Source organism: Erinaceus europaeus, chromosome 8, assembly GCF_950295315.1.
Source record: "Erinaceus europaeus chromosome 8, mEriEur2.1, whole genome shotgun sequence".
Classification (NCBI taxonomy): Eukaryota; Metazoa; Chordata; class Mammalia; order Eulipotyphla; family Erinaceidae; genus Erinaceus; species Erinaceus europaeus.
The window spans coordinates 86,161,208-86,178,560 of record NC_080169.1 but is presented as its reverse complement, the minus strand read 5'-3'; the positions used below and the strand labels follow the sequence as shown (position 1 = coordinate 86,178,560).

General features: G+C 34.1%; 1 protein-coding gene across 1 annotated transcript in view; it reads right to left on the bottom strand.

Annotated features, from left to right (window-relative positions):
• Nucleotides 1–2,246: 2,246 nt before the first annotated feature.
• Nucleotides 2,247–17,353, bottom strand: part of CAPZA2 (capping actin protein of muscle Z-line subunit alpha 2) — a 54,864-nt gene continuing 39,757 nt past the window's right edge. The window contains exons 5-10 of the mRNA XM_007525438.3: nt 15,221–15,427; nt 13,357–13,436; nt 10,140–10,218; nt 7,164–7,235; nt 4,544–4,606; nt 2,247–3,633 (exon numbers count right to left, since the gene is read on the bottom strand). Of these exons, the coding sequence (XP_007525500.1) occupies nt 3,493–3,633; nt 4,544–4,606; nt 7,164–7,235; nt 10,140–10,218; nt 13,357–13,436; nt 15,221–15,427 (642 nt within the window). The 3' untranslated portion in view covers nt 2,247–3,492. The remainder of the gene's footprint in view (nt 3,634–4,543; nt 4,607–7,163; nt 7,236–10,139; nt 10,219–13,356; nt 13,437–15,220; nt 15,428–17,353) is intronic.

The following is a 17,353-nucleotide window of genomic DNA, read 5'->3' as shown; positions in this document are numbered from 1 at the left end:
GAGGGAAGGATATTACAATACAGTCTTACCCATCCATGAAGCTTACCTTGATGCTGTGATCCTAAGGCTTGATCCCAGGGCCTGATGATAGTAAGGTATATATTTTATCACGTGAGCTATTTTTAAAATGTATTTTTTATACCCCAAATATAAACAATATCATATGGTGCTTATCTTTCTGATTTCACTAGGCATTATGTTCTCTAGGTTCATTCATTGTTGCAAATGGTAGCATTTAAAAAAAAATTAAGTAGCTGATATTTTACTGTGCATACAAAGCACATCTTCTTTATCCAGTCATTTATTATGTTTGCTAATAATCAGAGTTTTAGCTTCATTTAGTCACAACAATGTAATCAATAAAGATTAGAAGAAAATGTATAGTTTTGACCATTATATGCTAAAGAAAAAAAAACAGTAAGTTAACTAGCATACCTTTTGGTATCTTATTAGCCATATTATAAGAACATTTTTTTTTTTAATGTGACACCAAAGATCAAATAGATCAAGGGTGTTTCACATACACAATATATCAGTGAGGGATCTTTTGCCCATTTATCTTTTCTTTTAAGGATAAAAGAGAAACAGAGAATTTTACTTCCTAAAGGACATTTGCAAGAAACCAGAACATTCAGGATATTTTTTAAAAGCCTGTTCCCAATTTAGTTTCCAAAACCTTAAGATGAGAAAATGTCTATCAAAAATTTATCAAGTGAATATAAATGTATAGCTAGTTACATAAGGAAAAATAGCATTTATGCTATCTCATTCATTCTTAATATAACTCTTCATCTTCATATCCATGGCAATCCAGGTTTTATAGTTGCTCAATCTTTTTCTAATTCAATCACTCTCCTTTGATGATACCTGGCGTTACTATTAACTGTAACCCCTGAAAGTCTCAATTTGAGCGTGTTACCATAACTATAACTAACATCACAACTCTAAATAAAATTATAATCCATTAACTAACTGCTTGTGCTTCATCTTCACTACCCCTTCCCTTCTTCCCTTGTCCATGCCCTCCATTCTTTTTTTTTTTTGTCTAACACGGTTATTTCTGGGGTTGTATTAAGACTCACATGCAAGTAAGTCTTTTGCATAACCACTATGCTGTATCTTTCTGGAAGACACCCCGTATCCCCGCCCTGGAAGAGAGAAGACATAGTACTGCTCCACTAATCCTTGAGTTTTCCTTGAAAAAGAGCTTTCACATGGTGACTGGGGGCCCCCGAGTCTAAATCCCTGTCAAGGTAAAGTGTGCATTCTACTAGGTGAGCTATCTCCTAGCCCTTTCCATTCCCTTTTTACCTTGAACTCCAGATTGTCATTATAACCTTTTTATGGTCAGTCAGACAGGCAAAATCATATTATTGGTTTTATCAACTAATCTACTCTAATACCATCATTTAGACAGTTTTGTAAAACTGAAGAAAAACTATAGCCATACTCATTGGTTTCACTTTAATCTCATTATCAATAGCCTTGAGAATTTTTTTTTTTTTTTTTACTAATTATCAAACTTTCCATGTTTCCAGTTCAGAGCACTCCTTTACCTCCAGCCCCCAGTATCTAACCACACGATATGTATTTTCACATCCTACAACCAGAACTCACTACCCCATAAACTAAAATTCTATAGCTCTCACTTCATGCCAAGTCAACACTGTCTCTCAGATTACTGCAGTAGCCTCTGATCTCTTGGGAGTTTGCCCTAGCTTCTACATGAGTTCTACATAAGTTTGCCCTAGCTTCTACAACTGCATTTCCTATTACAACTACATCCCTGCACTTCAGCATACTTTGGATTTCCATTCTTGTACTTTAATAAAACAGTATTCTCAGACTATAAAAGACTATTCTACAACCACTATTTCAAACTGTGCTATGAATTGTTTTTAAAATTGTTACCTTGTATATGTACATCATCTTAAAAACTACTGTTATGTATCTTTAAAAAATTCTAGGCCATAAAACAGAGCCAAAGTTGAAGTAATGAGCCTTCACTTCATGCAAGTGCATGACTGCTAAGCTCATCAACTAAAGATTCACCTAGCATTTAGTTCAGGATCACCATTAAATTCATTTCCTTTAGGAATCTCAGTATGGCAAAACTCTGCATCTTAAAACTAGTGATTTAACAAAAACAATCACAATTTCATATTACATTCTGAGTGTTTTTAAAAGCTCAACAGTGCTTTTAAAGGAAATTAAACAACATGCTATAATTTTTAAAATCTAAACAATTCAAGCTAATGAAATATTTTATTGTACATATTAAAAGTGGTATTTAAAAAAACATTTTCAGGACCAGACATCTGCAGGAGTATGTGAAGAAAAGATTCCCCTGGAGGATAATAAGCAATACTTGATTAAACGAAACCAAAATTTCATCCCATCCCCTATAGTAAATACTAACATTTACCACAGGCTTGAAATACCCGTAGCATCAGTAAATGCACTTTAAAAAATATCACAAACATGCTTGTGATGCATAGGAAGATGGAAAAATTTTGACTGTAACTGCACATTATATGTATTCCCAGTTTTTCTAATTTACAATCAGTTAAGAATCACAATATCCAAAGAAAGTATTTAAAAATAGGATATGACTCACTGGTAAGAGATTTTTCTACTCAAATAAATAGGAAAAATTTCATTTTAATGTCACATTGAATTTCAGTACTTTTCAATTCAAGAAAAAAATAATCTGAGACATGGTCATGAGTTTAGGATTATATATATTACAATTTGCCTTGTTATAATACATTTGTGGCTTTATGATAAAAATAACTCAGGGAAATATGGAATTCAAGCTAATTTGCACAACGGTCACAAGAAAAAAGCATTTCTGAAATAAGTATTTTCATTTAATCTCAGAATCTCAAAATAGCATTAGATCTTGGCCTTGTTTTAAAAAGAAAGTTTAGTTAAACACTAAGCTAGCTAAATAACCTTGAAAGGCTTAAACACAATTGGTATAGAAAATGCTTTCCCTCTTATCTCAATCTTCAGGAATGGAAGAGGTCAGGGGGAAAAGGCTGACAATTTCTTTAGCAGCATATATGGCTAAATCCATCAACCACCTTAAACTATAATGTCCATTATAGACCCCATTCAAAATAACTGGGAAAATATAAAAAGTTACTCCCTTCACAAATCAAAAGACAGTAACTGTAGGGTTACATTAAAGTAAAGTATTTTGGAGATCTTCAAAAACTTGAAACATTAAACTAGAGGAATCATCTCTTCATAAGAGAGAAAGGCATAAAAGAAAGTAAAAGACAGATAGCTGATTTTTTTTTCAATCTTCTGAACAAAAGAAATAAAAAATGGCTGATTAGCTAAGCTTTGTGCTCTAACCAAACTAATTAATTACAGTGATTTTCAATGGCAACAGCCCGTCTTGACTGGGTAGCTTGACAGTTCTGAATACTTTTGCAATGATTTAAACGCAAAGACACTAAAATATCTGGTCATGCAATGTTCATCTTATGCATTCTGCATCTCTTTGCCAATCTTGTAGCTAAGGATCTTGTTCCAATCGATCTTAGTACGTGTAACTGGCAACTGTCGACGTAAGGCTTTGAAAGTAGTGTCCGACATTGTTTGATAATTCTCACTGATGGCAGTCTATAAAAAACAGTAGATAAAAGTTTAAAGTAAATAAAAGGAACAGAACAATTAATAAAATACACATGATGGTTTTAGAAAGACCTTAATTTAGGCAGAAAACTGTACTTATTTTAAAAAGTAAAATAAATTGCCAACATGGTTTTAAAAGCAGCTAAAATACAAAGCTTCTAATCACTATGAATAATTAAATGCAATGCAAAGAAATGATGGTGCTAACTAATTAGGTTTAATATTTTGTACTCTCATCTTGAATCTATTTCACTGTGAACAATTTTAGAAATTGTTTGCAAGAAGTGGAAACTTGTCCAATCCCAATTCAATGCTCATGTTCAAGAAGGCAGCTCAGAAGCTAACAGAAAGTACAGCAGAAAAGAAATACAATCTAGATAGATCACACCAAAGTCAAATGCTCTAGGAAATACCTCGAGTTGAAAAAAAAAAAAAACAACTATAATTATAAACAAAAGAGTCACTTAATTTTCATCAACAATCAGAATTTATACTTGATTAAATTTGGGTTTTGTGTAATATTTATTTATTTATGACCTCTCCTGGACTTTATAGTTCCAGGCTGACTTTTTCAGATAGAAAGAGAAAAAGGGACAGAGGTGTAGAAAGAGAGGGAGAGAAACCACAGCACCAAAACTTTCTCCATAATCATAATATGGGGGGCTGGGGAGTGGGTGGGGCTTGAACCTGGGTAGTGTACATGACAAAGCAGTGCACTATCCTCCTGTGCTACTTTTCTGGCTCCAGATTATACCTTTTCCTTATACTAACAAATAAATGCAAACTAAAACATAATAAAAAAACTATGCCTTATAAAAAGAAAAAAATCAGACTGAGCTAACATTAAAATTTCAGTGCCACTGTGAGTAAATATAGCTTATATATTTAAAAGATATACCTGATATTCATTTTCCGCAGCTTCTACAATCTTTATAAATTCTTTTGCTGTTTGTGCCTCATTCTGAATAAAAATAAAATCAAAGGTAAATAAAAATCACAATTTAACTATCTCACTATTTCAGCTATATCAATACACCCACATATTTAATGACTATACTTTGAAATATAACAGACAGAAATTGTGACAAATAAAGGAATGCTATTATAAGGTAAATTATTGTTAAGTACCAAAAGAACTAGGCAAAAATATTTTAAAGTTAACAAGATGATTCTGTTCAAAGTGCTTTGCAGATTAAGGAATGTGAACTCTTAATAATATACACTGGAGGGCTTTCAGATCCTGGTGCCTGGTGGGGAAGGAGGACTTAAGCTGGGAATATTTCGCAGAAAATTGAGAAATTTAACACATGTATCAGCGATACAACTGTATTTACTGTAAACCATTAATTCCCTCCAATAAAAATACTGTACAATGATAAAAAATAAATTATGATGATCTACATGCATCCCAATAATTTTTACAGATAGAGGAAATTAGTTGTAGATTTCTAATTGTTGGTTATAAAAGTAATGTTAAAGATTTAGTAGACAGCATTTACCATCATAGTAGTACATTAAAAATATTACCAACTAGAGTGAGCATATTTAGAATTTTATGTCTTTCACTTTAAAAAAAATATATTATTTATTTACTTATTTTAGATAGAGACAGAGAAGTTGAGAGGGAAGGGGAAAACAGAGGAGGACAGAGACACCTGAAGCTTGGCTTCACTGCTTGTGAAGCTTTCTTTCCTCCTGTAGGCGGGAACTGCAGATTTGAACCCTGGTCTTATTTATTTTTTATTGGGGAGGGGGGATTAGCAGTTTACAGTAAGCAGTAAATACAGTTGTTGATGCATGTGTAGAATGTCTCAGCTTTCTGTAAAACACTCTAAACTTCCACCTAGGTCCTCCTCCACCGCTGTGCATGAGAATCTTGGTCTCTGTGCACTGTAATGTGTGAGATCTACCTGGTGTGCCACCACCCACCTCTGGCCACACAGTTTTAAAAATTTAAGATGAACTTACGCATTTTAAATATTTCTGGAAAATTTCCCACTATATTCTTTCCTCCCCCTCCCAACTGTAACAGAAATCTAAACTATATTATAAAGGCAGTACTGATATCAAATTCTCTAATATCTCCCATTACACATTATTTATCCATATTTACACATGTGTATTTAATTCTTATGAGTTCATCTTTTTTCTCTCCAAGAACAATAAAACAATGAAAGCCATGTAAAATAAAGTGAAAAGTATACTCTGTAAAAAAACTCTGCAAAAATTAGTTTGTTAGTCAAATTTAATTATGACTACCTCTCACAACATCACAGCCTATAATTTTGTAGGCAAATTTATCTTAGAAGAATATTTGGTCAATATCAAGCTCTCTATTATAAAAGAATAAAGTACTAAGTGCAAAGTTACATAAATATTATTATATGTATGCATATGCTATAAAACTATACCTTATAATATACTACAAGGTACCTTTTAAGAAGTCAGACATTATTTTCTTTCAGAGACAAAATTTTAAGAAAAACAGTACTCAGAAAAAAAAAAATATATCACCTAAGTACTAATGAAGACTTTTATTTATTTTTTTATTAAAAAAAAATTCTTTTGCCTCCAGGGTTATTGCTGGGGCTCGGTGCCTACACCACAAAACCACTGCTCCTGTAGGCCATTTTTTCCCTTTTGTTGCCCTGGTTGGTTTTTTAATTTTTTTTTTATAGTTGTTGTGGTTATTATCATTGTTACTGATGTTGTTGTTGGATAGGACAGAGAGAAATGGAGAGAGGAGGGGAAGACAGAGGGGGAGAGAAAGACAGACACCTGCAGACCTGCTTCACCGCTTGTGAAGCGACTCCCCTGCAGGTGGGGAGCTGGGGGCTTGAACTGAGATCCTTCCATTAGTCTTTGCGCTTTGCCCCATGTGCGCTTAACCCACTGCGCTACCACCCGACCCCCTAATGAAGACTTTTAAAGACACACAGAATTCTTTATTTTTTGGGCAGTATCTGGTCTCCACTGTCATACATACATATTTCTTAGCATTATATCAAGTACTTTGTACTAACTTAAAAAAAAACTTTAAAAGTATTGTAGCTATCTTAATTCTGGATGTTACCATTTGATATTTCTACATTCATGGGACAATATCACTATGAATGTTATATTGTTATTATCCTTAGTACAAAAAATTCTACAACTAAATAATGGTATCTACAAAGGAAAGCATGCAAGAAAGAATTCTGGTTGTTTTTTCCAGAAGGTTAGAGTATATTCTGGGGACCAGGTGGTAGCGCACCTAGTTGAGCACACATGTCACAGTGCATAAGGACTCCTCCTTCTCCTCCTTTGTCCAAGCCCTTTGTCCTCACCCGCAGGGGGAAGCTTCATAAGTGGTGAAGCAGTGTTAGTGTGTGTGTGTGTGTGTGTGTGTGTGTGTGTGTGTGTGTGTGTGTGTGTCTCTCTCTCTCCCCACCCCAACTCCTGTCAACTTCTCTGTCTCTATCCAAAAATAAATAAAAGATAGCAATAAAATAAAATATATTCAGAAATTAATTACTTACAGACACTGTTAGGGAATCTTGTATATCTTTATGACTCACTAGTTGAACATTACCATCTTCATAATAATGAACCTAATTAGAAAAACAAGGTTACAGATACCACATTATAGGAATCATCAACAAATAAAACAATGTAGATATGTGACAAAGCCTGTTCTGTTGAGCTCCTGATAGTCTAGTAAGACTCTTCCAGCTGAGTCTAGTGAGATATATTAGCAATTCCTGCAATCTCCATTGACACGATCATCTTCTACTAGTATCTAAAGGTTTCCAAAACAAGATTCTCACCAAAACCTGCTCTTATTTTGTATTTTCCAACATCTATTTAATTACTCAAATTCAAAGGCATGAATCTATCCAATCAATACTGATTATAAAGGCAGTGTTGATATCAAATTCTCTAATATCTCCCTTTATACATTATTTATCCAAATTTACACATATTTACACATTTACATCACTGTATACATCTGTTACTATACAAGCTTCTAGGGAGTATATAAAAAGACAAACCCTGACTTTATTTAAACACAACATAACAAGAGGCTGTACAAAATCCATTATCAGTACTCTATAAAAAAGGCCTTCAAAAACAGGCAACATTATATTTGGGTTTAGCAAAATGAATAGGATAATTAAAGGAAGATAGGCAATTGGGCTAAGAGAATAACATACTTTAAGGAGGTCCTGGTGATACATATGGTGATACATATGGTTGGAATATATGTTAAGGTTGAGAAAGAGTAGTAGTTGGAAAAAATATATATATAAAGTAAGGGACAAGCCAACTGTGGTTATGTAAGTATGTCAGGTGGGTGCCAATGTAACAATAAAATTTTCTTACAAGTAACATACACACATGCTTTTTTTTTTTTTTTCCTTTCCCCCTCTGATGGTAATGTGAAAAGTGAATTAGGGAATGGCAAATATTCCAGCAATTTAAGTAGCAATTATATATCAGGGATCACACTAAGTGTTCAAGATAGAAGAACTATTAACCAGATAATTCTGGCTCTTAACAAACTTTGGTTCAACAGGGGCCCTATTTTAGAAATTGTTGTAATTATCCAAGTTACAGCTACTGAGGCCTAACTGAAAGAAAATATAATGTCATGAATACCACTCAATAAGCACTATGTTTCTGGCATTAGTATAACCATTTCATCCACATTAGCTTTTAAACACTTAGGAATGTTCATACTGCTGTTGTTCTTTTCATAGGAAACAAACGGAAAGAACTGAAATTACTTCTTGAGGTCTTACAACTAGTAAATAGCACAGTTGGGACTCAAACTCAAGCTGCTTGGTTTTAAAATCTATGCTTTTTAATCTCTGTTCTCTAGCCCTGACAGTCAATAAGACATAAAAATAAGAGACAAGACTAGAAATGCATACTGAAGACAGGCTATAAAGCAGCAGCATCTTTACTTAGTTATGGTTCTCAAAATAGTAACTAAAACACTAAATCAACTAAAACATTAAATTAGTCAAGTTAAAGCACTAAAGTTAAGACAGAAAAAGATAAAACAGCATTTTTCGTAAACTTATTTAATAATGCAGTAGTCTCCTCTTATCCATGTAGATATATTTCAAGACCATCAGTGGATGACTCAAACTAGCAAAACTATGAAAATCTATATAAACCTTGTTTTTCAGGGGCCATGGTAAGCATATATACCACCATATGCAAGGCCTCAGAATGGAGTCCCTGCTACCCACCTATATGGGGGGATGCTTCACAAGTAGTGAAACAGGTCTGCAGGTGTTTATCTTTCTCCTTCTTCATCTCCCCCACTCTCTCAATTTCGTTCTGTCATCCTATGGTCTTGTCGACATTTCCATTTTATAAATTAAAATTTAAAAGAAAAAGAAGAAAAAAGAAAAGGAAACAAATGGTGCAGGGCACAGCGATAACCCTGGTGGCAATTAAAAAAACAAAACAAAATAAAAACAAAAAACCCACCAACCTCCTTTTTCCACTTATGAATACCTGTAACTAAGTTTAATTTATAAATTAAGTACAGTTCGAGATCAATTTGAGTCAAAGAGCAAGGTGGGGAAAATGAGCAAAAGTGTCCTCAGGACATACACTTCTATTAACAAAATCTTTACATTCTGGGTATATAATGTACATTAGAATGACTACAATTAACAATACTGTATTGCAAATCTGAAAGTTCTAAAAGAATAGATCTTAAAAGTTCTAGTCACACAGAAAAAAAATATAGTGGAGGTCAACTAGCCTTAACGAAGGCATTCACTTTGTGACACACAAATATCAAATCATTAGCTGTACATCTGAAACAAATAAGTTACAGCAATTGTAACTCAATTAAAAATTATCTTTAATGTGACTAGGAAAGGACTCAGGGATGACTGTACATGTGTGATACCAGTGAGTGACCTACTGAACCAATCTATTCTTAACTTAGGGGAAATGGGAGAAAGACAGTGGGGAAATAGGAAATGAAACACAGCAAAGAAAGGAAATAACACAGCACTACAGTGCACCAACAATGGAAGTTCCCAGCAGATTGTTTCATGATGCTCCCATGCAGTGCTAGGGCTTGAACAACCCAGGGCCTTGCACATGACAAGGCATGAGCTCTGTAGGATGAATTTTCTGCTATCCCTGACTTCCTTTTTTTTTTTTTAAGAGCCAAAGAATCAGTCCTAGTGGTTTTCACACAAGAAGTAAAATGAGTACATACATATCTATAAATATACATCTACACATATATTAATACTATGTTCACTCCAACTGTACCTAGATCAAAAGACAGAACAGCATAACACAAACTCAGAAGATGCTTGGATGAACAAACTGTATGAAGAGCAGACCAAATGGTAGAATCTAATTTTAACTGTTTTTGTAGAATGTCAGCTATCCATACAGAGTTTTGATTAATAGGAAAAGAACTGTAAGGCTATTTTAAAGATGAAATTGGCACTAATCATATTCCTTTTATTTCATACCTGAATTTTCAAGATGCCAACCACTTGGGTAGATGAAGGAGAGATAGTAAACTTCCACTCTGATCTCCAACGACCATTCCTTTAAAAATAAAAACAGCAGCTGTAAATAAGGTAGGGAAAATAATTTGAATAAAGACTGAGTTCAAGACTTATATTTGATGCCACAGTATTAGAGAGTAGGGGAAACAGATGCTGAAGACACTCATTTTTAAAAAAATTTATTTATTCCCTTTTGCTGTTCTTGTTTTATTGCTGTGATAGGACAGAGAGAAATGGAGCCAATTTCTAAAATATAGTATTAATGTATCACTATAGTAGCTCCATTATACAATCTAGGTGACTTTTTTACTATCTAACTGTTTTATTATCTAACCATGAAGCTTTGCAGAATGATAGTACTCTCACTTATAAAGTTACCATTTGGTGATATGTGAGGTGGCACAGTGGATAAAACACTAGACTCTAAAGAGTGAGGTCCTCAGTTCAATCCCTGGCAGTACATGTACCACAGTGATGTCTGGTTGGTTCTCTCTCTATACTATCTTCTTCATATCTTCTTTTATCTATATCTCCTTCATGAATAAATAAGTAAATTAAAAAAAAAATAAATTTACCTTTAAAAAGTTAACATTTGAAAAGTATTATTATTATAATGATATTTATATTCTATAAAGGACAACTGTATAAGATGCTATGATTATGAATGATTCAGCAAAAATTACCTATAGAAACTTGGTTTGAAAGAGAACTGAGGTTTACTCATATTTATTTCATGATTCAAAATAAGTTATTCCTTTATTTAAAAATAGTATCAAGTACTACTGAGTGCTTTACACCTACATTGCTGACTTATTAAGGTAACATGCATCAATCACCACATTGTAAAAAGAAAAAAAAGAATTTCTATATCAGGTATTAATTTGAGAACAAATTCAAAAGTCTCACAAAGGCATTATTATATAGTAACGGTGCTGACAGTAGCTTTTGATCAATGAAGTAAACAGCCATTAAAATAAACTATATCCTTCTTTTCTATTAAATCTGTGATTATAAAAGTGTACTTATCCAACATTAAGTTCCAACTATTGCTAGGTACTTAAGAATCAGTAGAGATAAAAGAGTGAAGATCCCTAGTAAAATATAGTGTTTTCTGATTTTCATTCTGCTTTAGTTTAATTGAGCATATTGCTTTGTACCAAATATTTAGTCTTTCACATACATAACCAAAGCATTTTAACATCTATAGAATAATACTAAGTACTAAAATATTTTTAAAGAAAAGCTAGTAAATACAACATTTTAAACTTAGCTATGACATCTAGAAGAAGGCCTACATTACTGCAATTTGTAATAAGTAACACTTTAGAACATCACATAAAATTTCTTTTACAAAAAGTGGAAATCACTTTCAAATTCAATGACATAATGTCCTTCATGGAAGGTGGTAGTTTAGAGAAGAAAATACTCCAATGTGTACAGTAAAACAGAACAGAAATCTGAAAGGTGGACATCTTTATTTTACTTACACTAAAAGCTCAGTTATATTTTGAAGATAAGTAAATTTACTGCAACAGCTTAAAAATAAGGCAAATCGGTAACCAGAATTTTTCTTTAACAGTAAATTTCAAAGGGATTGATTTTATTATATATGTACCCAGCACAAAGAGAATAAAATTAGTGATTTATGTTTTTAAGATACTTAGAGATGGATATTACTATCATATATGACTAAAAGAGAAAGATTGAATTCATATTTGTAAAATTAACAGTACAAGAGACTATTTTGGAAAGTGTATTTTGTCATTAAGGCATATGTTTTAGAAAACTGATTATTATTATTATTATTTTGCCTCTGGGGTTATATCTGGGGTTCAGTGCCTGCATTATGAATCCACTGTTCCTGGAGGCCATTTTTCCCCATTTTGTTGCCCCTGTTGTTATTACTGCTGTTGTTGTTGAATAGGAAAGAGAGAAATGGAGAGAAAAGGGGAAGACAGAGAGGGGGAGAGAAAGATACCTGCAGACCCACTTCACTGCTTGTAAAGCGACCCCTCTGCAGTTGGGGAACTGGGGGCTTGAACCAGGATCTTTATGCTAGTCTGTGTGCTTAACCTGCTGTGCTACCGCCTGGCCCCCCAAAACTGATTTTCTTTAAGTGGTAGTAAATAACTCTGCATTGCTCCAAGCATTATTGCTTTACCTTGTAACTGTATTTATGTACTGAGATGACTAAATAGTGGAACAGTCTTGGGCCCAGTATCAAACTTGGCCAAAGGGCTGGGCTGTAATTGATACTATTATCCAAAACTGGATTCAGAGTCTAAGTATCTATCTGTCTTTAAGCATCAATAAAAAGAGCAAACTATATAGCTTTTTGGCAGAAATACATAAATATAAAGTAAGCCGCCATTCCAATACAACAGCTAAAAACACACCACCAACAAGCCTGGCTAACAAGTTAAAGATTAACATACTTTAGAAAGTAAATTATTATTATTATTATTATACTTAAAGACGTCCTCATGTGTTTAAAAAAGGAGAATAAAGATAAAGAATACACTAAATTCTGAATACTACATATAGTTTTAGAGATGCTTAGAATTTGTTAAGCAGTTGATTCAGAAATTGCATTACAAAAAAAAAATCATTAAGTCCAAGAGTAAAAGGAAAAGGGTAATAAAATATTTTGCATATAAAAACTATTGGGCATGGTTGCAATTTCCCTCACTGTACAAAATAAGTCATTGTTTCTTTATACTAAGCAGGCACAAAGAAATCACATAACATTTACCCTCAAAGTTCACACACGCACACACACCAACACACACCCGTGCGCATGTGTGCGATCACTTTTTACTTTTTATCTGTCCTCCTCCCCTATATAAATTCTGTTCAGGAACAATCCCTTCTCATAATGAACATATGGGTCTGCCAACTGGTCTACTCTAAACATCCTCCCATGGGCATGCTGGGTATGCTGCCTGCTAAACTCTAAAAATCCTTTTTGCTCTCACACAGGTTTTTTTTTTTCTATTTTTGGAGTATCAATGGATTTACTGCTATACATAAATGATTAGGTTGATTACTGAGCAGATACTTATCTCACAAACAAAAGTGTAAAGCTTTATACAAAGAAGGTGTAGGTCTAATCACTAAAGCAAGAGCTACAAAGAATATAAACTCTCAAAATTCTCTAATATGTAAAATTTTAACTTACCAAAAGTTTTTTGCTTGGAACTGATGGCTTTCTATGCATGCGATAATGGTTTGCTGTCCATCTATTTTTTTACCATATACCTTTATTGGCAAAGAAAACAAACACAAAACTGGGTTTAGAGTCAGAGTATCTGTTGTTAAGCATCTATAAAAGCAGCAAACTATACAGCTCTTTGGCAGAATATATAAATAAATACAAAGTAGGGCACCATTCTAACACAGCAGCTAAAAATTTTCACATATGTACACTTAATCACAGATTATTAATCATAATGAACTTATAACTAATAAAATGGCATTAGCTAAGTAAAGTTAACTGTTCTAAAGAAGTCATGAACATCCTGGACATATCATGCTTTCAATCTGAATACATATATCATATGTGTAAGTAATTTATTTTAAACATTTATTTCCAATCTATTTACATGCAAATAAAAATTAGGCCTGAATTATGATAATTATTTTTGTTTACCTCACATTCTTAAGGAAACCTATATAGCCACTTGAAGTATACTGATATAAAGCTGAGGAATTTAATTTACTTATAACTGAGCTAAAAAGAGTGTGAATATGCTATTTCACCTCTTGCCTACTCCTTTTAAAGTAATGAATAATTTGTGCCCTTAAGCCCCCAGGAACAAGAATTTTCAACCAAACCACATGTTTTCCTCCCTTCCTTCCTTCTAGATAGAGGCTGAGAGAAATTGAGAAGAAAGGGGGAAAGAAAGACATATGTTGCAATATGTTTAAGCACTAGTGTAGCTTCCCTTCATAAGTGGGGACAGGGGTTTGAACCTAGGTTCTTGTGCACTGTAATGTGTGTACTCAACCAGGTGTGCCAACAACCAGCTCTCTTTTTTCCTTTTTAATGTAGTGATGGCGGAGGAACCCAGGGCCTTTACACATACAAAATATGCATTCTACTACAACTATATTATTTTTGAGTTATTCTTCTAAAGTAATCTTAATCCACAAAGTTATAATTCAAATAATGTTTAAGATATTTTATGGTGCTGTATTTATTTCTCAAGTAATGACTAAGAGGAAGATACTTAAGAGGATGATATGAAATTCTGACCTAATTAAAAAACTTTTGAAAACAAATAAACAAAAAACTTCTGAGAGTAAAAAGCATGTAATGTCGAGACAGCAGGTTTAAACCAGGATGTATGGTCACAGAAAGTAGGAGATGTAGTTAGGTGCTTAGAACCCTGGACACTATATTAAGTGAAGCAATATATATTGATAGGGAGCAGCCTCCCTATCAATTTCTCTCTGTCCTATTGAATAAAATAGGACAAAAAAAAAAAAAAAAAGGAAAAACAGCCACCCGGAACAGTGGATTTGTAGTGCTGGGACCAAGCTGCAGCAATAACCCTGGAGGCAAAAAAGAAAAGAAACTCATCATATCATAACTTCTTTAATCAATGTATGAAAATACATTTACACCTTGTGCACCCCATAATGATCTTGGGTCCATACTCCCAGAAGGGTAAAGAATAGGAAAGCTATCAGGGGAGAGGGTGGGATATAGAGTTCTGGTAGTGGGAATTGTGAGGAGTTGTACCCCTCTTATCCTATGGCCTTGTCAGTGTTTCCATTTTATAAATAAAATTTTAAAAAAAAGAGAGAAGAAAATATATACTGGGATTTAATTTAAGGTACAACCATTTTCCCATTCTGGGTCATCATAATATATTTACTATTTAGTTTCTTTAAAAAAATTATTTTTCAGAAGTGTTCACTTCAAGAAAAAAGGGAGAGCATACTATAAAAATCCAGTTTTATAAATTACTATAAATTTTAGAAGACTATAAAAACATTTTTACATAAGGCAAAAGAAAAGTTTTACAAAGATGCCTTACAGTGCAGACTCCATTTGGATAATGTTCCTTTACATAAGCTCTCAGGGCAGTTTCAACTGAAGTTCTCCATGACTCAACTGCATTTTCTGCTTCATATGGTCTTGGATCAGTTGCTTCCTTCCTTAAGTGATCAAATTTGAAACAGATTCTGTTTTTCGGATCCAAAAACTTCCCGTTTCCCAAGTCGCCATGTTCTGTAATCAACACCTTCAATGATACAATGAATTTTGAAAAGAAAAAGTATTTAAAACAGCATTTAAGTACCGATATTTATTAGCATATATGCTACAGAATAATTCTACTTCAAGCAACTGATTTAACAATGTGACAGTCATGAATATGAGACTACTGTCATTCAGTTCAGATTAATGAATCTATTTCCCAATATAAGTTCTGCCTACCAATGAGAGGAAAATGCATCTTTTAACTCAGGTGTTTTGTTTTTTACTGAGAACTATAAACACTGTTATTTCTGTTATCGGTCACAAATTCCTCAAAACTATGAAACTGGTAATAATCTACATGGGTAATAATCTACCACAATAGTTACAAGGATGGTCTTAAACCAGTGAGAACCCTTGTCAATGTTTCCTATACCTTGCTCCTACTTTATCATCTCATCTGCTGTGGAATGTCTGCTTTTTTTTTTTTCCCCTTTCTTCCTCTCTTCCTTTCTTTCTCTCTTTCCTGTCCTCTCCTCTCCTTTCATTTCTTTTTTGTCTCCAGAGTTATTGCTGGCGCTCCCCTGCAGGTGGGGAGCCAGAGGCTCAAACTGTAATCCTTACACCTGTCTTTATGCTTCCTGCCATGTGTGCTTAACACACTGTGCTACTGCCTGACCTGCTTTTTGGTTTTTAAAAAACAATGGGATCCTAACAATGGGATTTTCAAAGTTAACCCAATTGCCAAATAATTTGATTACAGCAATAACTATCTATTGTCTTCTTAAACCCTAAGACAGCAGGAGCCTTAGCTTCCTTTATAGAGCCTATATTTCTCCCAGTACTGGAACCTCTAGGGTGGGGCTACTTTCCTGCATGCTTCTCTCAAATCACACCAAATGATATTGCATCCACCTATCCCAAACTAATCAATCAACGCAATGAGTACCACCTCAGCATGCTTCACTTCAAACGGTGTCCAGAGACACCAGGAATGGAATGTCAACCCTTCACCTTCATTACTCAGGTGAAACCTTTCCTTTCATAGGATTCTCTAATTCCATTCCAGGAGGTTCACTTCCTAACAAAATGCCAAAACCTAGATATAGGCCAGGTCCTGTAAGATAGACCATATGTTCACATGTATCCATAAATTAGGGCAAAATATATACCTGAAAGCAAAAATACACAATAGTCTGTAGTGAGTCAGTATCAAGTTCCTAATGAAATAGTGTCTACTTAGACTTAGATACCCTCCTCACCTACTTCCTATTGCAGTTCTCTCACTCACTCCAAAGCTAACCTTATCAAAGCAAGGACTGCAAAAGCTGAATAAGGGCAAGAGACTGGCATACTTTAAGGATGATTCTTTAGTCACTATCAGGCCACACCATTAGCTGGGTCCCTAATCATGGATTCTGGAGATTCCCAAACAGACAAGATGGGTCTAGACCTCGAATAAATCCCTCTCTCCATTGCTACACGTCATTTCTATCAGGAGCAACACAATAGACTCCTTTGTGGGCCCCCATAGGACCTTGCCCTCAATGTGGATGGATCAACAATGGTAGAGAATGTCCCATCCTCTGAAGGGAGGATGGACAACATACTCTATGCTACAACTGAGGAATGGGTCCATATTTGGTCAGCTTGGAATGTTCCTACTCATGACCACAGAATGTGAGCTTAGATCTAGAGGGATGCAGAGGTCACATAGGCTCCTAAGCTGAATATGGGCCCCAGATCACATCAAATCAATGGGGTTTATAGCCAACAATATTTATACCCTTTTAACATATTAGGGAGCTACTGTCTTCCCTGTTCCAGCTTTCTGGTCCTTTTTCCAGCCATGACATCATCCCCCCACGACAATAATTTGGATCCACGTGCATATCAGATATTTCAGGCTCAGGGAGAAAAGAAAAAAAAAAAAAAACAACTAGTATACCAACAGGCCCTTTGGAACTTAACT